Source organism: Syngnathus floridae, chromosome 16 (assembly GCF_059516105.1).
Source record: "Syngnathus floridae isolate MCC-2025c chromosome 16, RoL_Sflo_1.0, whole genome shotgun sequence".
Classification (NCBI taxonomy): domain Eukaryota; kingdom Metazoa; phylum Chordata; class Actinopteri; order Syngnathiformes; family Syngnathidae; genus Syngnathus; species Syngnathus floridae.
Genome location: NC_142428.1, coordinates 11214603 through 11238366, shown reverse-complemented (window position 1 = coordinate 11238366; position 23764 = coordinate 11214603). Strand labels below are relative to the sequence as shown.

The 23764-nt window shown below is 49.0% G+C and overlaps 2 protein-coding genes across 12 annotated transcripts; both read right to left on the bottom strand.

The window, feature by feature from the left end:
- Positions 1 to 379: 379 nt before the first annotated feature.
- On the bottom strand, positions 380 to 18459 carry ppp2r5eb (protein phosphatase 2, regulatory subunit B', epsilon isoform b). 11 transcript variants are annotated; one of them, XM_088400005.1, is made up of 14 exons: positions 14283 to 14463; positions 12923 to 13086; positions 10086 to 10282; positions 9914 to 10015; positions 9678 to 9770; positions 9372 to 9502; positions 9194 to 9253; positions 2081 to 2189; positions 1933 to 1986; positions 1808 to 1858; positions 1621 to 1740; positions 1430 to 1557; positions 999 to 1100; positions 380 to 775 (listed from the first exon to the last, which is right to left on the bottom strand). In XM_088400005.1, the coding sequence occupies exons 1-14, from the start codon at positions 14321 to 14323 to the stop codon at positions 676 to 678; spliced, it is 1452 nt and encodes a 483-aa protein (XP_088256131.1). In that variant the 5' UTR covers positions 14324 to 14463; the 3' UTR covers positions 380 to 675. The 11 variants fall into 11 exon arrangements, with proteins under 11 accessions (XP_088256131.1, XP_088256132.1, XP_088256124.1 ...); XM_088400006.1 differs by having other exon boundaries at positions 12923 to 13083; XM_088399998.1 differs by lacking the exon at positions 14283 to 14463 and adding an exon at positions 17810 to 18459 and having other exon boundaries at positions 1430 to 1740.
- A 601-nt stretch (positions 18460 to 19060) lies between these two features.
- Positions 19061 to 22483, bottom strand: wdr89 (WD repeat domain 89). Its single transcript, XM_088400008.1, has 3 exons — positions 22326 to 22483; positions 21085 to 21583; positions 19061 to 20052 (listed from the first exon to the last, which is right to left on the bottom strand). The coding sequence occupies exons 2-3, from the start codon at positions 21454 to 21456 to the stop codon at positions 19342 to 19344; spliced, it is 1083 nt and encodes a 360-aa protein (XP_088256134.1). The 5' UTR covers positions 21457 to 21583; positions 22326 to 22483; the 3' UTR covers positions 19061 to 19341.
- Positions 22484 to 23764: the final 1281 nt, after the last annotated feature.

Sequence of the window (23764 nt, the reverse complement as noted above, 5' to 3'; positions counted from 1 at the left end):
GAGAGGGCTGCAATACTCAACACCATGACATCAGTCTCCTGTGGACTTCCTCACGGTAGTCTCCAGAAGTGTTCCGCGGCGTCATGCACCAGGCCTTGCTTGTCACCGGGCATGCCGCTGGTCCGGCGTCCCGGTCCTTCTCACCACTGCCTGGGACTTTTCCCCTCGCTCAACTTACCACACGCATGCAGACAAGGAGACCAGAAAGAAAGGATAGGCGTAAAGAGAGTAGAATTTCCTGGCTACAAGTGCTTACGAGGAAGACGTGGAAGCAAAAGACGGAGACGCCACGCCATTTGGGAGAAAATCCAATATTTGGTTAAATGGCACAAAGTGTGTGAAACAGAAGAAAGCTTTTGTTTGTTTGAAGCACATAACATTTTCTATTTTTTCTTGTTTTTTATTATGTTTTTTTTCCATCCGTTTGCAATAATATCAGTTGAAGGGAAAAAGAAAAAAGATATTTACAGTGTTGAAAGCATGAAAATATACGTGAAGATGAATCTATTGTAAAGTAATCGCACAAACACAAGAAAAAAAACATAAGAAAAGAAAAAGTATCAATTAAGAGACCAGCGGAGCTCCCGATCCAAACCGCAGACACCGCCGGCCAGACGTTTCTGGGGAGGGGTGGGTTCTGCGGGACGTGGCTGATGGGGATGGGGGGGTTGAGCGTTAAGTGGGGATGATGCCATCACTCCGTAGGCCTCGCTTGAGCTCCAAGTCCTCCAACTTCTTCCAAAGCTCCTCGCGCTCCTTCTCCTTTTTCTTCTCCCTGGAGCCAACAGTCCACAACAAATCGCAATTTCATCCAGCGCACTTGCTGTAAGGGGGCAGTCATTTATAACGGGTGGCCCTCAAGTGGCTACTGGCAAGTTGTCCTCAGTGCCACAGAGGAGAGGACCGGGACCAGGCACTTGCATATGCGGGCATTCTCATTAGAGGATATGGATTGGCACACGCGGTTGCCACAACACTCAGGCTGACGTGTTTCTTACCGCTGGCGGTCTGACTTGTAGGTGGCGGTGAGTTCGTCGAATAAAGTACTGTTCATCTCCATGAAGGCCTTCAGTACGTTGTACACCAGCGCCACGATAGCCCTGAGGAACACCACAGGGGACGGTCACATTAGAATTCCCACAGCAACAACAAAAGCCGCCCCGCCCGAACCAAACTGCCTCGCCCTGAGTTGGGCTGTCAATCGGCCTCTTTCCCCCCTCCGAGGCGGCCGATCCCAAGGATTTGGATGGTCATCAGATGAGCCCGTCGTTGCAGCGGACGAGCAAAACGTGGACAGCGAGCGGGCGGGGCCGGCCGGCTCGGAGAGTGGGAGAGATTCTTCTTGTGCGGCAGTTGGCATTAGCGACATTCAAGAGGAAGGAAGAAGCCACTTTTTCTTGCTCGAGAAAGCGAGGCGCGCTTTGCTTACGGGTTCCAGTGTTCTTTGGAGATGCGGTAGAGGCTGGCAAACATGATGGGCAGAATGACGCTGGAGTTCTCTTCAATCAGGCTCATGATGTACTCATTGTTCCAGTAGTAGAGCGCTCGCTCCGCCACCTGCGCACACACCGGCACCTCAGTCAGCTCGAGCGCAAAGGTGGCGCACGGGGCAAGCCAGACCTGGAAGTGCGGGCTGGACACGCATCTGGAAATCTGTTTGAAGAGCGGCTCCTGGATCTTGACAAACTGGGTGGGCTCAATCACATCCAGGATCTCCTCCAGCTCGCCCAGAAACATCACCTGAGGCGGCCACGCAAAGGCTTTCAAGCGGCGGAGACAAGAAATGAGAAGAGACGCGGTGGCTCACCTCTTTTTGACTGCAAGTCTTGGGCCAGAACTTGAGCAATCCTCGGATGACCTGAACAATTTAGTCAGAGTTAATGTCTAGCAATGCTTTTCAAATTTGGTCCCAGGGTGGCGACGCATACTCACAGGTTCTGTTAATGTGGGGTCTTTCTCTAGGAACTGTACAATGCAATACGCCAACTGTAGACAAGAGAGGAGACGGGCGGCGTCAGTCGAGACACCACGTGCGGGGAACCCGACATGCCATCTCGTCTCATCAGAGGCGCGTGTGTACCTGCGCGTGGAAGAGCGACAGACTGCGGACCGTGTGGAGCGGGATCAACACTTTGACCAGGAACTGTTTATGCTCCGCCTTCAGCGGCAGAGCAAAGCCATTGATTATACTGCACACAAAAACAAGCGCTCATCACCACTCTTGACAAAGTGTGACTCGGACTTGAGGTGATTTTATGGCTGGTTCCGAAAGCTGACTGAAGAACCGCTCAACTGCAATATTGAGAATAAAGCGGAAGCGCATTTTTTGACTTTGTGACGAGTGAAAATCTTGCACAACAATGCCGAGTTAAAACATGTCCAGGTCTTCGATACAGTCAGTACGGAAATGCGTTGAAAACTAGGGTTTACATTTTACTGTTGTTTTGAATGGTAATGGTTGAAAACCACAAGCTAGCGTTTTATTTAGCCTATCCAACTTAAGTCTGTGCAATTGAATCAACAGGGGAGAGAGTCAGAGAGGAAAGGGTGTTTTGTTGTCAATGTTTTGCTGTTGTTTCAAAAGTTGGAGTAGTTAGGAACCATCAGCTGACAAGCTATTTGTTTAGCCAATGAAACGTCAGTGCAAACGAAACAACGGAGGAGGGAGTGTAAGAAAGGAAGGGGTGCCGTGTGTGTGCGTGCGTGACAGACTGCGTGATTGGACGCTGCAATGAGTAATCTGTCTTCGCTTCCGATGTTTTGTTGAATAAAGTACTGAATGCATGTACAGTGGGGAGAACAAGCATTTGATACACTGCTGATTTTTTGGGTTTTCCCACTTGCAAAGCATGTAGAAGTCTGTAATTAGGTACTCTTCAACTGTGAGTGGTGTAATCTAAAACAAAAATCCAGAAAATCATATTGTATGATTTTTAAATCATGAATTTCCATTTTATTCCTTGAAATAAGTATTTGATACATCAGAAAAACAGACCTTGATATTTGGTGCAGAAACCTTTGTTTGCAATTACAGAGATCAGCTGTTTCCTGTAGTTCTTGACCAGGTTTGCACACGGACTTTAAGCTCCCTCCAAAGATTCTCTACTGGATTCAGGTCTGGAGACTGGCTAGGCCACTCCAGGACCTTGAGATGTTTCCTACGGAGCCACTCCTTAGTTGCCCTGGCTGTGTGTTTTGGGTCGTTGTCATGCTGGAAGACCCAGCCGCGACCCATCTTCAATGCTCTTACTGAGGGAAGGAGGTTGTTGGCCAAGATCTCACAATACATGGCCCCATTCATCCGTCCCTGAATACGGTGCAGTCGTCCTGTTCCCTTTGCAGAAAAGAATCCCCAAAGAATGATGTTTCCACCGCCATGCTTCACAGTTGGGATAGTGTTCTTGGGGTTGTATTCATCATCATTCTTCTTCCTCCAAACATGACGAGTGGAGTTTAAACCAAAAAGTTCTATTTTTGTCCCATCAGACCACATGACCTTCTTCCATTCCTCCTCTGGATCATCCAGATGGTCATTTGCAAACTTCAGACGGGCCTTGGCTTGAGCAAGGGCACCTTGCGTGCACTGCAGGATTTTAATCCTGGACGACGTAGTATGTTACTGATGGTTTTCTTTGAGACTGTGGTCCCAGCTCTATTCAGGTCATTGACCAGGTCCTGCCGTGTAGTTCTGGGCTCATTCCTCACCTTCCTCATGATCACTGATGCCCCATGAGGTGAGATCTTGCATGGTGCCACAGGCCGAGGGAGATTGACCGTCGTCTTGAATTTCTCCCATTTTCTAATAATTGCACCAACAGTCGTTGCCTTCTCACCAAGCACTTGCCTATTGTCCTGTAGCCCATCCCAGCCTTGTGCAGGTCTACAATTTTATCCCTTATCTCCTTACACAGCTCTCTGGTCTTGGGCATCGTGGAGAGGCTGGAGTCTGATTGATTGTGTGTGTGGACAAGTGTCTTTTATACAGGTGACGAGTTCAAAAAGGTGCAGTTAATATAGGTGGAGAAGAGGCGGACTTCTTAAAGAAGAACTAACAGGTATGTGAGGGCCAAAATTCTTAATGGTTGATAGATGATCAAATACTTATGTCATGCAGTAAAATGCAAATTAATTATTTGAAGATCATCTACTGTGATTTTCTGGATTTTTGTTTTAGATTCCATCACTCACAGTTGGAGTACCTATGACAGAAATTACAGACTTCGACATGCTTTGCAAGTTGCAAAACCTGAAAAATCAGCAGTGTATCAAATACTTGTTCTCTCCACTGTAATAGACCAATCACTTACTACAGCAATGTGGAGCTCAACCCAGCCATATATCAATATTTGACACGTTAACAATAACAAGAGGGCATGGCTTTTGCTTGGATAGCCCATAGACTAATAAATGCCGACCTCTTGGTGAATGAATGAAAATTGTGCCATGACAAAGGTGAATAACAATACGTAGTAAACACATTTGCAAATGACCTCTATTTACCCATCTACTAACCTGTTGTATTTGTACAATTGTTTAAATGTTGTTACTGAGTAAGAGGTGGAGCAATGGATGATTTAAAATTAAGTAATTTTTGAGGAATTTAAATACCGTAATTTTCGGACTATAAATCACGTTTTTTTTCATAGTTTGGGTGGGGGGGCGACTTGTACAAAGGAGCAACTTATATGTGAATGTTTTCACAAATTTTCAAAATTGAAAAAATAAAATAAAAAAATAAGCGAATTCGCGATAAACGAACCGCGATGTAGCAAGGGATTACTGTAATTTGAATTTCAAGTGACGTCAGCGGTTGTTTACATAAAGGACAAAGATTCGATCACAGGATGACGAAGGGCCTCATGTACTACCGGCATCATTAGCGGCTTTGTTTGTAAGTGACACGGAGGACGAAGTGTTTGAAGGATTTAATGATTTGGAGTGACACAGAAGGTTTGAAAAACTATTATGGCTTTTACACACGCCCGGTCCTACTCTACAGAGCTCTCTTTCACCTCCGTGGATGGAAGCCGGGGGCTGGCGCTCGGCCGGGTGGCTGTCCGGGGACAGTGGATGGGGCTCGGACATGGCTTTTACGCACCCCCGGTCCTACTCTACGGAGCTCTCTTTCACCTCCGTGGATGGATGTCAGGGGCCGGCGCTCGGCCGGGTAGCTGTCCGGGGACGGTGGCTGGGGCTCAGACATGGCTTTTACGCACGCCCGGTCCTATTCTATGGAGCCCTCTTCCACCTCCGCGGCTGGAAGTGCCATCTCCGGGGATGGAAGTCCATACCGCCACATGCCTGGAAGTCAGCGCCGGTGCTTGGGGCGGTGTGACGGTGAACTATTTGTGTTATAGTTATTTGATATATTTTATTTCGTGTCGCAACTTGTATATGTTTTTATCGTTACAGTTCAGTCGTTGTTGGTTCGTTGAACTTTTGTTTTGTTAAACCCTTCTAGTTTGTTAACGCTACAATATAGTTATATACAAGATCTGTGGAATAATGACGAGGCTGACGTCAGGGCGCACGCGCGGCGTTGTTGACAAAGAACGAGGAATTTGATCGATGGATTTAATGATTTGGAGTGACAGATGTTTGACAATATTATTGCTCATATAATAGTTATTTGATATATAATTTATATATCGTTATATGGGCCTGTGGAATATTTTGAAGTGCAAGCGCCGTCAGCGGCGTGCAGCCGTCCGGCATTGTTAACAAAGGACGATTGATGGATTTAATGAATTGGAGTAACACAGATGGTTTTATAAACGTGTTATTTATGTAATAGTTATTTGAATATCTCTGAATGTTACGCTAGGCCTGTTAGGGTTGATAGATATATGTTAGGGTTGATAGATTAGTTTTATGCTTATGTTGGAATGTAACCTGTAATAAATAACCTAGCTTGTCCTATCTTACGCAACGTTGTAAAACACCCCCTGATATGCTTTGACCAGAGGTCAGGGGCTTCAACTCCATCCTGTCCCCTCTCACCCCCACCCTATTTCTCTCTATAAAAATGCTCTTGCAAGAGCCCTGAGTCAGACCTCATTCAATCATCACTGTACGCACAGCGACGAATGACTCCATTTGCAAGTGCTTAAAAAGGGCATACTGTCTCCCGTGTGGTTCTTGCAAAAATAAGTTAGTGAGCACCACTCTAACAAGGCCTGTTCTCAGCTCTTCGTTTGTGTTTATGTCACGTTAGCATACCTATCGTTTAGCTCAAACCTGGGCAAATTACGGCCTGCGGGCCATATCCGGCCCTTTGTGCGTCCCTGTCCGGCCCGCAGGAGGCCAATCATAATTTTAAAAAAAAATAAAATTGTGTTGTGCATACAATACAACTGTTTCGCTTTTATTTTGAAAGGCGTCTCACTTCCGTGTAGCGTGCATGCATGTGAGCTGTGCGTGTAGGTGAAAAGCGCAAAGTAATGCTGCCCTCAAAATGTGTGCTAACGCGAAGAAAAGAAAAGTTGACAAGGAGCGCCATGTTTTCAACAAGACATGGACTGCCAAGTATTTCTTTACAGAAATGAAAGGTAAAGCCATGTGCCTGATTTGTGGTACACAGGTCGCTGTGTTTAAAGAATATAATTTGAGTCGCCATTACACGACCAAGCATGAAAAAAATACATGTCTGATAAACAGGGCGCATCACAGGCTAATGCATTGCTAGCAAAACTGCAAGCCCAACAAGGACTTTTTAATCAAACTTCACACCCAGAGATGGAGCGGCTTTGTCATTTGAGGAAAAGTTAAAGAAGTTAATAATAAATTGTACTGATTAATAATTGTTTTTTTATTTGACCTTTACACCACAATGTCACATAGCTTAATATAAATATAAACAGAATAATTGTATTCTTCTAATTACCAGTACCAACTATTTAAAATAAATAATTTAGTGCATTTTACAATGGAAGAAAATTGAGCAGGTTTAAGTTATCGCCCTCTCACACAACTCAGGTTTTTCATGTGGCCCCTTGTAAAAATTAATTGCCCACCCCTGGTTTAGCCTGTTGTTGCTCGTTCATGTCTGTTCTTGGTGTTGGATTTTGTCTAATAAATTTACCCTAAAATGCGACTTATACTCCGGAGCGATTTATATATCGTAATTTTCAGACTATAAGCCGCGACCTTTTTCCAAAATTTTGGACCCTGCGGCTTATAGTCAGGTGCGGCTTATAAGATTTTTTTCGTGATTTTTGTGATGACTTGATCACTTTTGCTCTTAGCACTATTATATACAGTAAAAGCTACAAAACAAACTGACAAATAACTCGTTTTCAAATCAGACGAGTAAAAACTGGTCAAATATTTAAAAAAAAAAGATATTAAAAGTGAAGACATTTTGCAATTCTAGTAATGACACACCAATTTGATGCACTATTTGTCTTCGCGGGCCACATAAAATGAATGATGTGGCGGGCCGTATCTGGCCACCGGGCCTTGAGTTTGACACCTGTGCTCTAAACCCTTTCTCTTACTCTGCCATGTCACTCAAAAACCCAATCAGCATTTAAATTCAATTCTTCTGACATTTTGCTCACCAAAAACAAGTTGTAATGAATGTGAACTTTTAATGCATTTTATTCAGAAGGTTACTTTGAACCTTAAACGGCGGCGTGGCGTACTTATGGATTTTTACGGCCTCCGGCCTCCAGGGGGCGCTCTAGCAGGAAGCAAGAGCGAGACAGGCGAAGAAGAGATAATGCGCCTAAGAAGACGTGCTAGTTTGTGTTTACATTTCGCACATCACGCAGAACGCGATCAAGACGGACATTACTGAAAGGAAGCCTTTATACACAAACCGTCATCATGGGGGACAAAAGAAATACGTATGATGCCGCTTTGAAGCCAAAGGCAGTCGATGTTGCTGACATTATCTTGCGTCTACTCTGGAGCGTACTTATGGATTTTTACGGCCTCCGGTCTCCAGGGGGCGCTCTAGCAGGAAGCAAGAGCGAGACAGACGAAGAAGAGATAATGCGCCGAAGAAGACGTGCTAGTTTGTGTTTACATTTCGTGCATCACGCACACACCCGTATTCACACAAAGACAGGAAGCTTTTATACACAAACCGTCATTATGGGGGACAAAAGAAATGCATATGATGCCGCTTTTAAGCTATACGTGTCGCTCGCTAGTTTAATGTAATTTAGCGGTTGGTGCATGAATAAGATTAGCTTGAACAGACCCTCTTCACACTCGAAGAAATGCATAAAACCGACAACGAAAGAGAGACTGAGAAAGTGTGAGGCGAAGGATATCTAACGCTATTCCAATCGGACACTAAGGAGGAAGACTTCGATGTTTTCAGTGCACAGGAAGAAGATGAAGACGGCTCTTTTTTCACTTTTACTGGTATGTTTTTTTTAACCAGCTGTGTTGCTGCTGTGTTACCGCCGCGTCTCAGTGACTTTGCTGTGTTACTTCCGTGTTGCTGCGGTATTACTGCCGCGTCACAGGCAGTGTTTGGAAAGAAATGTTAAGGTGTGTTATTAAAGCTTTACAAAAAACTTTCTGTGTCCAGTCTTTCTTTGCTAATAACTCACGTGCACACTTCCGCGTTGCTGCGGTACTACTGCTGCGTCACAGGCAATGTTTAGAAAGACATGTTCAAGTATGTTATTAAAACGTTAAAAAGGCTTTCTATGTACTGTCTTTCTTTGTAAAAAAAAAAAAACTCGTGTGCACGTGTGGCTTATGTAAGAAAAAAACTGAAATATCCCTGAATTTTAGCTGGTGCGTCTTATAATCCGGTGCGGTTTATAATTCGGCAATTACGGTATGTTTCTTTTCACGTTATTGTGCATTTTATGGCTAATGCGACCTATATTCCGGAGCGACTTTTAGTCCGAAAAATACGGTAATTTTTTTCACATTAAACTTAATTTGAGTCAGGCAAATTTTGTCTCTCTAGTCTTCTTGGTCCTGGACGACTTTAATTAGGGGGGCCCCTTGACATATTTTTGCCTAGGCCAAATGGAGGTCTGAACCGGCTCTGGGAATAAGGCCAAAGTGCTTCAGGGCTCAAATGGAACGGCAACGGGACTGTCGGCCTGCAATTTCTTCCCATGGCACTAGAGGGGGCCGCATTTATACAACCACTCAACTTCTAACCTTGGCTTTTGTTCTCTCCAAGCTAACGCTGCACAAGCAGGACGAGTGGGGGTCCACATACCTGCCAAGGATCTCCAGCAACTCTGCCACCCCGTTGAAATGCTCCGTCTCATAAACAAAACTGCAGGCGTCGGCATGAGAAGACAAGCAAAGAGAAACAAGGCAAAACCTTTGCAAATTGATCAATCACAAAATCAGGAGCATGCAAACGGGCAAACAAGACAAAAGTGTGCGCTGACCGTAGAAAAATATTATTGATCTGTTTTCGTATAAAAGCCCTCAGTCCCAGGAATTTGCCGTAGATTCTATGCAGAACCGTCTTCAGGTAGTCTCGCTCCCGAGGGTCCTCGCTGTCAAACAGCTCCAGGAGCTGGCGGGACACGGCAGAGGCAAACATTAGGCCGCCACCTGGCGAGTTGTCCGCCACTTGTGTGAGTGACATTTTGGCGACCCCGGCTCCCCATCGGGTCACACAAATGTGAAGCTTTTGTTTTTTGGATTGTGTGGATGTCAACGCGTGGCAGTGTGGATGTGGCTGGGCGCACCTGCAGGACAAACTTCTGGTCTATGTACTTTTTGGCAATGCTGGGCTGGAACTCCTGGCTCTCCAAGAAGCGGATGAAGAATTCGTAGACCAGCTGAGGACAAGGAAGACAAGGGCCGTCAGTGGCACAGACCTTGATGTAACGGAGCAGGCAGACCAAAAGCCGAGAGGCGCAGCAGGCGGAGCGAGGCCCAAAGCCAAGAGGCACAGTGGGCGAACAGGCACTCGCTCACTCACCTGTAAGTGAGGCCAGGACGCCTCCAGCGTGGGCTCGTCCTCTTCGGGGTCAAACTCATTACTGTCGCTGGGCGGGAGGGTCCGGAATATATTGTTAGACACCTGGAAGCAAAAGGGGGCCAGGTGAGGACGGGGGATGGCGCTGGCGCCGGCACTGACGGTGCTGGCTCACCATTTTCACCACTTCGGGGTAGGCCTGCTCGGTCAGGTAGCCGCGGCTGACGGTGACGTAGTCCACCAGCTCGTTGAGCGTGGAGCGCTTGTACTCCTTCATCTTCAGGTCTGACAGCGTGTCCATGAAGTCAAAGACGGTACAGCACTGCTGCAGCTTCTTCAGGAACAGCTCTGGCTGCTCCGGCGCCGGCACGTCTGCGGACGGCCAGACACACAGACAAATGTCAATCAATCAACGGGTATGCTCTTCCCAAGCGGCCACGTCGCTTCCCGACAGACAAACGGCAATTGAGCGATGGCATTCTTTATCGGGGATGCTTTCCCAAGCGGGCTTAGAGCCACGGGGAAGCCTGCATGCCGGATGTCGCTAACAGGTGTTTTAAAATGGGGGGTCGCGCCCCTTCTGGCAGGAGTGGCCTTTCCCGGTTGGCAAGCGCAGAGTGGCATAACTTTGGGGAGGCGTTGCCGCGTACGGTGCTCAGAGGATGGTAAACCACACAAGTCCATGTGCTTGACTCGCAAGCGGACCGTTCGCAAAGACATCAAGGTCGCGCCACAAAATGTCCCTTGCACAATGAGCGCAAGCCGAGCTGCGCTTTCGCCTCACTCACGGGATGAACGTTCCACTGACTGCGTCAGAAGTTCTCTTTTCCATTGAGACAGCAGCCGGGGCCATTTCAAGGTTCGGAGTGACGGGCGGGCCTGGCAGGCCGGGCTAACTTTAACACCAGGGACACCCACCTGGAGCCCCGACGCCATCGCTCCCTCGGCAGCGGCGAAATGCGGTGGTGAACGTGGCTTGGCTGCCAACATGTGGACGACAAGTTTGGCGGCGCGCCTCTTGTGGCTTGCTTGGAGCAAGTGTTGCCACCGGGGAAATGTAAAGGGAGACCCCGTGGCTCGGGTTTCTCTCGGGGGGGGGGGGGGGGGGGGGGGTCATGATGGTTGGCGGTCTCGGGCTGTCAAATGGGGCAGGTGGCCTCGCGCGTACGTCTCAATGCAGCTATTTTGAGGCCCTCTTCTTGAACCTGATGACCAAGAAGCTCAGACGGACATGGACAGGCATGGACACGTCGTGCCAAAATGTAGCCGGTGGGAAAAGGAAGATTCCCTGCAAAGTTGACAATAGAGCAGTGACTGACAGCCTCAGTCTAAGATCAAAGGTTCAAAGGTTTCTGGATGGCGAGGATCCATTCCGGACCATTGTGTGCCAAAGTCAGCGATGTTTGGATGGAGCGCTCGCAAACAGTTTTTTATAGGAGAGAGAAACGTGTTATTTGCAGAGATGACAAATGTTTTCAATACAGGCAACAAGGGTTACTGACATTAGTCCACTATGACAAAAGGAACAGTGGACAAGATTTGCGTGTGCATTTATGCGGCACTTTGCCTCTCCTGGCTGCCCAGCTGGCCATCAAGCTTTCGTGCTGATAAAAAGCGTTTGCAAAGAACATATAGAAAAAATGTTCATCATGGGAGTATGGATGAATGGATGGGGCCATCCGGGGCAACTTTGAGTGCGCTCGTAAAACCACTTTGCTGTCCCAAGAAGGCATCCGAGTCAATGAACGCAACACGCAGTCGTCTTCATCCAGATTGTCTTTGGAGTAAAATCAAAGTAAATCTTGAAGCAGTGCTCAATCATCAGCATGAAAAATGGAGAATGTTTCATATCAAGCCAGCCATACGCAGCGGCAATGTCAACGTGATGACGTGTCTTTCAGGCTCTGTTGCCATGACAACTGAGCAACGAGCGCCCTCGCTGCAAACGTCTTCAACTGCGGCACAAAAATTTAAAAGCTCTCCGGGAGCGATCCCGCTGCCGTACGGACAATCTGTTTGCAATCGCCAGGGGCCGAAAGCTTCAGAGTCATCACGCCTCGCTGGCCCCTCCAGGCAACTTCACCCTCGGCCGTTTTCCTCCTCGAGAACAGCCCAGTGGCCACATAAGGTGCCGAATCCGGCTTCATTGTGCCCTTCCCTTCCGCTATCAATACAATTGCGATGTTTTAAAAAATGACATTTTCATGCTCTACTGCAGGGGTGTCAAACTCATTTTTTTCGCGGGCCACATTGTCGTCATAGCTTCTTTCGGAGGGCCATTATGACAACCCAAATAAATGTATGAGCACCTCATATTATATACAGTAAAAGCTACAAAACAAACTGACAAATAACTTGTTTTCAAATCAGATGAGTAAAAACTGGTCAAATATATAAAAAAAAAAAAGACAATTAAAAGTGAAGACAAATGCAATTCGAGTAATGACACGAATTTGATGCACAATTTGTCTTCGCGGGCCACATAAGATGATGCGGCGGGCCGTATCTGGCCCCTTGAGTTTGACACCTGTGCTCCACTGCAAGAATTGCAATTTCCACGGCAAAATAAGCAAGCGCGACATATTCTCGGCCAGAGACGCCGTTTCACTATTTGCGTTGGACTGCGCCAATTCAGTTCAAAGTAAGCAGCCCAGGGCACGTCTTTGCGGGATGCCTCTCGCGAGACTATGTTTTGCCGACCATTTGAGTCAGTTTAATGCCTGTTTAATGCCTGTTATTTCTGCGACCGCTGCGGCTTTGCTTTACATGAACAGATAGATGGGTGCCCACCTTTTTGGGTGCTACGATGTAGCAAGATGGCGCCCTAGCAACGTCATGTCGTTGCGAGCTGGGGGCGGCCGCAACTCGGTTCGTGGGGAAAAGCTTTAGGCGAATCGATGAGCAGAACAATAAAGAGTTTGAGATTAAGAAGGCCTGAGCAGCAAGACTTGGTACGCACGTAGGTACGCATGCACGTAGGCACACGCGGCGGCGGCAGCAGCGGAGGCTTACCCTTGAGCAGCGGCAACGGCGTGAGCTCGATGGGTTTGCCCTGGGAGCGGAACTGGGACGAGCTCTGTGAGCGCTTCTGCTTGGCCTTCCTGACAGACTTGCGGGAAAAGCCATCCACTTTGTCCACCGATGGAGGCGTGGTAGCTGCCGAGGACATCGCCCTGCTAGGGAACAAGCGCGGCCACATGGATTATTGAAAGCGCACAAAAAGGACAAGCTGCGCTACGTTGAGGAGGCGTGGTGCGCTTCGACCTCAAAGTCGGCCGACAGGTTGCAAGCGCAGAGGCAATGCCGACATTGGCTCGCAAGGAGCTTCAAACGGGCCGGGACCTCAGCAAAGTGCAGCAAGGTGCGCTGACTTGCCACAGCCGCCGAGCCGTGACTTCCCCTTATTTGCATTAAAGCCCCAGACGGCAACGCAACAAGGCCTGGTCCCTTATGATATTACAACACCATCTAACACGCACTGCCAAAAAAACAGCTGCTGCTTAATCTTGAAGGACCCCCCTTCAATCCATTTTAGGGAGTGTGAGATAGCACTTTTTACCCAGACCGATAGAACGAGGACTTGAACCTTTACTAATCACCGATACCAAGTGCCCATACCATGAGTGTTTTGAACCCCCGCTAAAAAAGTGACAGATCATTTTAAATAAATACCAATATATCCAACAGCAATTTACCTTCAAATTTAAATCCTGATTGTAAATGACCACATGAGCTCAGAACTCGGAATAAACCCGGCATCTGTGCCGATACCCAATTTGATCCTTTGAAATTGTTCATACAAATCACGCAAGGAAAAAGTGTTAGGGATCCAATCCAACTGAATTTCTATTGCGCATTTTACAAACGCCACAGCTATATCAAAGCGCTTCACATTTAGCAACGGGTCAATCACTGCACACACGTGTTGATGAAACCAGGCGGCGGCGTGGAGCCCAGGAGGACGGCGCCTGAGTGTGTGACGTCACCAAAAATCTGGGATTAGCTCACAAGGCTAAGAAGGGCACCTCGCTGACGTCTTCCCAATCAAAGAGCCAAACATAGCGGCCGTCCGATGCGCCGCTAATCGGCACACGCTGTGCGTCGCCGCGGCAACAACAGGCCTTTCCTACCAGGACTGCCGCTCTGAAAAAAGACAACACCATTATCGATCCTAAAAAGATGCTGACTCATCACGCCTTGACCGTGTGGTAAATGAGACATGTACCAACGAACATCAATGCTGTGCGGCGGCAGCCATTTTGATGATATTTGCCGCCCATAGCAAAACACCGGAAGCCAATCGACAAGCTCCAATAAACTCGTGCACGCAAACTCATCATCCCGATCAAACAAACGCCCTTCGTGGCCTCACCTGTGCGGCGGAGGGGCGGCGCCCTCCCCGTGCACTACCATCCGTCCCTCGCTGTCTCCCTGACAAAAACAACTACGGTCACCGCGAGAAGCGCACAACGGCAAAATCAAGGAGAAGCAGAGGAAGGAGGAGGGGAAGCACGCAGGACGATGCGAGAGACTTTGGCTCTGGCTCTTACATAAGCAGCCTGAAAGGGGGGGGGGGGGGGCTTACAGCGGGAAAAGAAGGGGGGGCAGAGGCCCGGACGCAGAAAGACCAGAGACACAAAGAAGGGAAGAGAGGGCGAGAGAGAAGGACAGACAGAAAAGAGAGCGAGGGAGAGAAAGCAAGAGGAAGGCCTGCTCTAACAGGAAGTCACACACTCACACGCGCATGCACAGACGCGCGCGAGCCTTATTAAAGCTGCAACTCATGATTATTTGAATGACGGATTCCTGCGTCAATTGTGTTCATCGTCGATGAATGGGACAAAAAAAACTCAACTACCTTTTCAGAAATGTGTCCATTCTTTCTTTAACTTCATTTTTCATTCATTTTGTGCTTTCCTTCTCTTGATGGAGGAATAACATCAAGCAGAGTGCAGAAAAGGCACCAACGTGGCATTTTTTTTTCCAGTCTTTGCTTTCCAAGGCAAAGCGGTCGTTTGCAAATGTCCTACTTCGGCCGACAATTATTAGCACTTTTGTTTTGCTTTGTTTTCCCAGAGTGTCAAGCAAATTGTTATTCTCCCATGTCGGGCCCTAAAAATGCCAAGCAGGCAAGTGGTCTTGCAATGTTCAACTCATCACGGGGCTGTTCCTCAGCCAACCATACAAAAGTCAACATGCGCGTGCATGCAGACACACATTAGCGCGCGCGCACGCACGCACGCACGCACGCACGCACGCACGCACGCACGCACGCACGCACGCACGCACGCACGCACGCACGCACGCACGCACGCACGCACGCACGCACGCACGCACACACACACACACACACACACACACACACACACACACACACACACACACACACACACACACACACACACACACACACACACACGTTTTCCCACAGGACATGCTTCCTTTGAGCAGAGGTGGGCCACCACGCCATGTGACTGCAATGCAGGCAGGCCTGGCCCGAGAACCAATTTTTATGGATGCCCTATTTTATCGAGGGCGAAACAGTAGGAGAAGAGAAGCTGACACGGAGAACCACGTTAGGGCTGCACTACATTGAAAAAATATTGCTGCGGTGATTATTGGCCCATGCAATACGCATACTGCAAAGACAAAAGTTTCTTATGGAATCGTTTGCTTTTGTCCAAGTCGGACCGGTCAATTGTGTTCGCCGTCCAAGCGAGCGGCGTAGCCGCGGCCCGAGACAGGCGGAGGTCGATGCAGGCTAAGACACCATCATCAACGAAAACTAGGAGCTGTCCAGCCAGCGAGCGAGCGCTTTCCAACATGCAGTCACGGTTTCATGTTCAGAGGGCAGAGTGGGTGGAGCCTGCTATTTTTACAAGGATCCAACTATGCTTTGGCCATACAGAGGCCCGTTTCCTCAAAGAGGAACGTCATGCCAAGCAAACATCGGCCTGGGGGGGGCACAACCACCACAAACAGCAGAGTCGTTGCAACAGAGTCCATCTTTGAGCAAAAATCACTCGAGGACATCCTTTGACAGCGAAGTTAGCTATCAATTCTCAAACAGATTGAACATTTGCATGGAAAACAGGCGTCAAGTCAAGGCCAGAAGAATCAAACACTGCCACAATTTCAGCTTCGGCAGAGGGAAGGAGGTATTTCTTAAAAATGAGCCGCCATTGGTTGTTGGCTTTTTGGGGTGGAATGTGACGGGCAACAAACAGAAATACATTCATCTGACAGAAACACATTCATCTGACACAATACATCGTCGTGGCTGCCTGCAAATAGGTCAGCTTTGGGATCACTTGAACCTGGCCGGATCTCGCTCGGACTAAGTGAGGCGAGCTCACCGTTGCAAGACGCTACTCGGCTCCCGTCTGCGCTCAAGAACAAAACGTGAAACGAGTTCCTCGAGATTGTACGCCCTTTCCTTTGGTGCCCATGGGCTTTCCAATGGCGGCGTGAAGATTGTGAAACCCCGCCCATTCCATCCATCCATCCATCCATCCATCCATCCATCTTCTATACCGCTTGTCCCCACGGGGGTCGCAGGCTGTCCCAGCAGTCATCGGGCAGTAGGCGGGGGCCACCCTGACCTGGTTGCCAGGCACACACAGAGACTAATAACCATCCGCACGCGGACCCACACCTAGGGGCAATTTGGAGTGCTCAATCGGCCTACCAAGCAGTTTTTGGGATGTGCGAGGAAACCGGAGTGCCCGAAGAAAACCCACGCGAGCAGGGGGAGAACATGCAAACTCGACACAGGGAGGGCTGGAGGTGGAATCGAACCCACACCTTCTTAACTGTGGGGTGAACGTGCCACCTATCATGAAAGCCCGATTCAAGCAGAATACAGTCACACCCCAAACCTTGACACCAAGTGACTTTGCATTAAGACAACAGCCCGGAATCGGAGCATTTTCACAGGTAGCATTGGCAGGCGCACGGCCGGGACAAGGCGTTCTTCTTGGCTTTGGCGAGATGACACCGGATAGACTCGTGCCTCCCAATACGTGCTTTGGGGTGGCTGGTGATGGACATAATTTTAATGTTTGTGGAGACATTGCTGGCACGCAAAAGGGTTGCACGCATGCCTGACATTTGTTGCTGTCGGACTCTGTAAGTGTCCAAACAAAAAATTTATTTATTTATTTCCAATATTAAAATCATCTCTACATGTATACCAGGCCTAAGTGTTTGGAGATATAGTGGTAATTTCCCCTACCAGCAATCTTCAACCTGATGACTTTTAAGTCTTCTTACTCGTGCTGCATTCCAGACCAAGTAGCAAACTTGCGTGCATTTGTCTTTAACAACATGAGTCAGTGACGTCCCATCGCAACTGAAACCAAGGGCCCGCCTGAGCGTGACAACTGTTGACGGATCGTGTACACGTTTTCGTGACAATATCGGGAATTGTTGTAGTGGAGCTTTCCACAAGGTTAAGCAAACTGACTGCAACCGGGCTCCTTGAGGCTCTCTTTCCAGCTCCTTTCTGGCCTACCGAGCTCCAGCCTTCCAAACTTGACAGCTAGCACTTAGCCACTTGACACGGTAACCTCCCGTTTGGCTCCTTGATTGACCTGGTTGCCGTTGGCCGCAGTTTGCCGGACGCTCGATTTCCACGCGCACGCGAGACATCTGAGGGGCGTCAGGCAACTTTGATTACTTAGAGTTACCCCAAATATGGAAATGCTGCTGCTGTCTCGCAGCTAGGCGAAGCTAAGATGAGGTGAGCCGAGTGGCTAACGAGTTGGCTAGCTAGCTAGCTGTTATCGCGCTAGCACGTCGTCGTTCCCGACCAAGCATAAGACAACATCATCAGGACACGAACGAACACATGAAACACAAATCAAGTCAGTAAGGTTCTGCTGAGCCGAAACACTTTACCTGGGCGGGTTCGGACGGTCACCCATCATCCCAGACGTAAAAACCGAGGCGGAGCTAATGCTGCTAGCGATAGCTGACACACTGACGGAGGGGAGGGGGGCACTGAAGCCCAGGCTGGACGCGCCGTCCCGAGTCCCGACAAGCCGCTGTTAGCTCCACTTGGGGGCGGAGGAGAAGGAGATGGTGTGGGGGTGGGGGAGTACTTTACCTTGATCGTCTGCGCTTCGCAACGGAGACGGTGGCGAGGATTTATCCTATGTTTGGGAATCTAGCGGGGTGGGGCGGGGGGTGGGGGGGGGAGAGCGGCTAAATTGCGGGGCTACCTCCAGCTCGGTGCAGGCAGCCTTTCCCAAGCGGCGGCGGCGGCAGCGGAGTAGGAGAAGGAGTTGGAGGAGGAATGAGGCAGATTGTCGGCCTGCGGCGGGTCTCCTGCCGAGCGAACAACCCTCAAACTGCCATGGAGAAAGCCAAAGATGGCTTTTACATTCCCAGTCCTTCCGCTTTGCGTCCTGCTGCTGATGATGATTATGATGATGCTGACGCTCGCGTCCGGCTGCGAGGGTCCTTCTCCTCTCGAGTCGGAATCTGTGTTGCTGCTTTTCGGCACCTATTGTCAACACCACCGCACACACTACGCAAAGCACACGAACATGCTCGGTATCTTCCGTCGCGCCCATTGGTCACCCTGGGCGACAACCGCCATTGCAATTGGAAGACGAATGCGTCAGTCATTGGGCGGAGCGGGGCTAGGTTGTGACGTTGCGGGTCCGGCAGAGGAGGAGCCCGCAGCAAACAAGGAAAGAATAAAAGGCACTGACGCAGGCTGGGAGAGAAGGAGCTTTAAGCTCGACGTTAGTTGGCTCGGAATGAGGACAAACCTGTCCACAGCGGCCCTGCCCCTGCTGCCACCATTCTCATTCTTCAGCGCTACGAGCATTAGGCGCCAGATTAAAGCTAGCAACACGGTGACACCACTCACCACATTTGAATTTTTTTTTTTTTTTTTTTAAATGCTTTGGAAGTCACTATCGCTGGACGTGGACTTGACTTGGCAGGTTTGCCACGGTCGTGGGCGTTCACACTGGGGTCTTGACCCGGTAAATCCTGACTGGGCAAAAGGCGGGATACACCCCAGACCGGTCGCCACCCAATGTCCCGCTTACATAAGTAACGTACTGATGAGCTGAAAGCCAGGGGTGGTGAAAAATCTTGAAATGTAGTGTTAATGCATTTGAAAAATTCCACAATCAGTTCAAGATCAAATACTTTATTTTGTTGAGACTTATTGGTTCACTTTGTCAACGGTTTTCAAAGAGAAAAAACATTAAGTCAGTCAGATGCAATGGAAGTAGCATGAGGAGTTCACCACAGCCCGATATTCACTTTGTAGCTAAATCACGTCAGGTATGTGTCGCCTTGTAGAACGTTTTCTCCTGAGTTAAAAAAAGTTGTTTTTTGGGATTTTGATGCAAGTAATCCCAGGTTAAAATACAATTTAAAGATAAGTACATGTATTTTGTTATTACAGTGGCCTATTTTTGGATTTCCACTATTACGTGCGGACTCCATTTGAGTTTAAAGGCAGAAGAATTCTCGTTGTCCTCGCCTCCCCCCGGTTTCCATCGCAACAGCCGGGCATCCTCCCCACCGGTGATCAGCATCCCCCTGGCCTCGTCCCACGCGAAACACCTGACAGTGGCAGCGTGTCCCCCGCGGAGGCTCGCAAGAAGATGCAGCCCGTCGCCGTCGCACTCCATCAGGCAGATGTCGCCGCCCTTGTCCCCGCCCACCACCAGCAACTTGCCTGGTCCTTCCAGCCAAGCCCCGCCCACCAGGTAGTCCAGGCGCCGCCCGCCCGGCACCAGTTCCAGGCGGCACACGTCCGGGCAATTATAGACAGCAAGGGGTCGGTCAGTGTCCAGCTGGCGCAGGTCCCACAGGCGCAGTCCCTCGTCGGGGCTGAGGCACAGCAGGTGGCTGCCGTCAGCCTTCGCCCAGCACACGGACACCGCCGCCGAGTCGTCCTTGCATGTGCAGAGCAGCGCTTCCTCTTCTGAGCCGCGTCGCAGGTCGAACACGTTCACCAGGCCATCGGAGGAGCCCGATGCCAGCCGGTCCTTGTCGTGCGGATGGAAGCGCACCTGCGTGATGTCATCGCTGTGCGACTCAGAGTACACGCCCAGTGGGGCCGTGTTGGGCTTCCTGCTGTCCCAGAACATCAACAGGCTGTCTTCGTCCACCAGCTGAGCCACGCAAAAGACAAGGAGAAAAATCAACCGGAGACACACAAAGCTCTGACATGCTTTGCCAACCAAAACTTTCTTCTGCACATTCCCCCTTTTGGGGTGGATGGCCCCAAGACAAACTCATGTGATGAGACCAGTCCTTGAGTAATTGGAGTCATGCGCGAGGAATCTTTGATTTGATGGCCACTGTCAGGAAGACCAGCCGCAGTAACTACGGTTGCATGCTCTGCGGGACCAAGGTGATGAGAAGGCCCAATTCAGAAAAAAATCTTTGCAAAGATTACAGTCCATGAAGACTGATGCCTTGGAAGTGGTTTCTGGCAGGGCGCGGCGGCTCAATGGACCCGTCTTGCCGTCTGGTGGATACCTTGTTCATACGAGTTCAAAACCAGCAGAGAGCTTGGCTTTGTTGTTTTCCTGCTGGTCTTGCTCAAGACTCAAACCGCCAAAACGAAAATGCTGTTGGCAACAGGCAGCGAGCCAGTTTGAATTCAGGGGTGACCAACTCAAATGGAGCGCAAACTCAAAGTGGGTCCTGTGGTTCTGGCATCACTCGCTTGTGCTTAGGCAAAAAAAAAGCGAGAAATGAAAACCCACAGGCCGTTCATTTCATTCAGTGAAGCGTCTTGCTTTCTTTTGTCGTTTGTGAGGGGCAGCCCCAGAGCGGCAACTCATGACAAATGAAATGCAAACTTTCTTTCAGTTGCTTTCCCAGCATCATCTGACTGGTTGTCCACCTTTGGGCTGGTGACCAGTCCACCTTTCATCTCTGTAAGTGCCCTGGCATGAACTCACGACCATTCCATCACGTGCAAGTCCAACGTAATGCTGAGTGGCAACAGGTCTGTCCTTTGCATGCTTGTGCCCTAATATTGAGTGCGCGGTGACCAGTCCCCCTTGTTCTTATATTTTTTGCCTTTACCTGCACTCTTAATCTGTCCTATGTCCTGAACCTATGCCCCACGAGTCACCTCCTTTGTGCTCTCACGGCACGAGATGGCCCGGTCCAAGACGACGGGGTATACTGACCGAAGTGCCGGCGCAGAGCAGCACGTCGCCACAGCTAAGGTCAAAGCTACAGAAGCTGTGGGTCCGGTCGCCACGGAACACCTGGGCTGCGGCACCGCCGGGGCGGCGGACGTCCCAGGCCCGGACCGTCCCATCCTCGGACGCCGAGTAGAGGAGGTCGTGCCCCGCATGAGCAAAGGTCAGCCCGCACACACGGCCGATGTGCCCACGACACTCGCCCACCGGTCGTAGCGTGGCCTGGTCGTAAAGCCGCAGCGCCAGGTCGGAACACGATGCGGCCGAGGCGGCACCGGCCGGGTGCAGCGCCATGTCCAGGAGGTAGATGGGTTCGTCGGAAACGCACGCGAACTTCTTTGGCCACCAGGCCTCCATGCTCGCCTTGCGGCTCCGGAGAAGCACCGCGTCAAAGCGTAGGCCCACTTCACAGCTAACTGGTAGCTTGCTTGTTGCCGGATTCAAAAGAGATTATGGCCCACAAAGGGAGAACAATGGCCAAAACCTGAAACAAACAGTCGACAAAAGACACACAAATAATGCAAAAAAAGACAACAAATTTTGGATCGATTTAAAAATAGATGAAAACTACACTGACTTTTCTACATACAAACATATATATATCCATGATTTTATGTCTGTACATAAATTGTAATTTGTTAACTTGGAAGAAAACCACAAAATTCTTTAGTTTTTAGATCTGACGAAAATAGAGACGTTGAATACCACCGTGAATACCAGAACCAGTACTTAACTATTAAGTAATTTATATACCACCAAGTTGTCCTGACATAAAATGTTCCCCCAAAAACAAATTGTGGAAATTGTATGCATCAAAAGTATGAGCGGGAGCAATAACGTGGACAATTATTAGAAAATTCATTGAAATAACACTCAGTGGTGAAATAAAAAATAGTCTACAATATTAGCTGAAAATATAATAAATACGAAAAGATTAGAAATTGAGAACGCACATTTTCTTTAGCTGCAAATACAAAGAAAGTTGCAGAATGCATTTCTTTAATTAGAAAGACATAAAACAATTTGGAAAAAATTGTAAATCGCTCATTGTAAAGCGTAAGATAATAAGTGGGGGTGGTTAAATGTAAAGCTAAGTAAGCTAAGCTAGGGTACTAATAAACACGCGCAAACACACAGTCGTGCCCAGTTTGGCAGTCGTTCATCATTTCGTCCGTCAAAACTTCAACAGTCGTAACGTCCAAACATTCACACAATGAAGAACTTACTTCGAGGACTTTAGACTCGTTTCCACTCGCAGGACGACGCAAGAATGACGACTCGAACAACACACGAATCCACCAGAGATAGTGCACGCGGACGACTGTGTCACGCCGACCGGAAGCCCGGAAGCCCAAACGAACAAGGTTTCCGCTTCGCGAAAACGGCCGAAGATGATTATGATTTTTTAAAATTATGAATACTACTTGGGAATTCTACGTGGAGATTCAGTCGGACCTTAGGTCACTTCAGTTGCGCGTTCGTTTGTAAATCGTTTTCAAGTTAAGAGTTCAAGAGTTTTTTATTCGCCACGTTTGAGCGTGCCAAACAAGGAATTTGACTTCGGTAAATCACAGCCTCTGTTCAACATTTAGGTGACTAACAACAACACTCAGGACATGTGAAGAACGAAAGATATTCTCAAACATCCCCTGATCTTAAACTCCCAAGAGGGCAAGGAAAAACTCAAAACTCCAGCTAGGGGAAATGAGAAACCTTGAGAAAAGACCACAGATGGGAGGGTCCCTCTTCTAGGAGACCAGGCTGCAATGGATGCAGAGAGGACACATAGTACAAACAGTGTAGACAAAAAAGGCGTGGAAAGCAGGATGTTATTGCACAGTAATGACTTTGAGACTCTAAGAGTGGTGTGAGTTCATCAGAGCGACAGCCTGGGGGAAGAAGCTGTCTCTGTGTCTGCTGGTTTTAGTGTACAGAGCTCTATAACGGCGTCCGGAGGGGAGTAGTTCAAACAGGCTGCAACCTGGGTGCGAAGGGTCTGTTGAGATGTTACTTGCACGTTTCCTGGTCCTGGACAGGTACAAGTCTTGGATAGATGGGAGGTTGATTCCAATTATCTTTTCTGCAGTCCTTATTGTCCGTTGCAGTCTGTGCTTGTCTTGTTTGGAGGCCGATCCAAACCAGACAGTGATGGAGGTGCAGAGGACAGACTGGATGATGGCAGTGTAGAAGGTCTTCAGCAGCTCCCGCGGCAGGTTGAACTTCTTGAACTGTCTCAGGAAGTACAGCCTCTGCTGGGCCTTCTTCCGGACAGAGTCTATGTGGCCGGTCCATTTCAGGTCCCGAGAGATTGTGGTTCCCAGGAACTTGAAGGTGTCTGATGAGAGAATAGTATTACTGCGGATAGTGAGGGGTGAAGGCCCTCGCCTGAAGTCCACTGTCATCTCCACGGTCTTGAGCGGGTTCAGGTCCAGGTGGTTTTGGTTGCACCAGTGGACCAGCCGCTCCACCTCCTGACTGTACGCAGTCTCATCACCGTTCTGGATCAGTCCGATGAGAGTGGTGTCGTCTGCATACTTCAGGAGCTTCACAGAAGAGTCACTTGCGAAGAAATCGTTGGTGTAGAGGGAGAAGAGCAGTGGGGAGAGGACGCACCCCTGAGGGGCTCCAGTGTTGGTGGTCAGGGTGTCAGATGTGATGCTCCCCA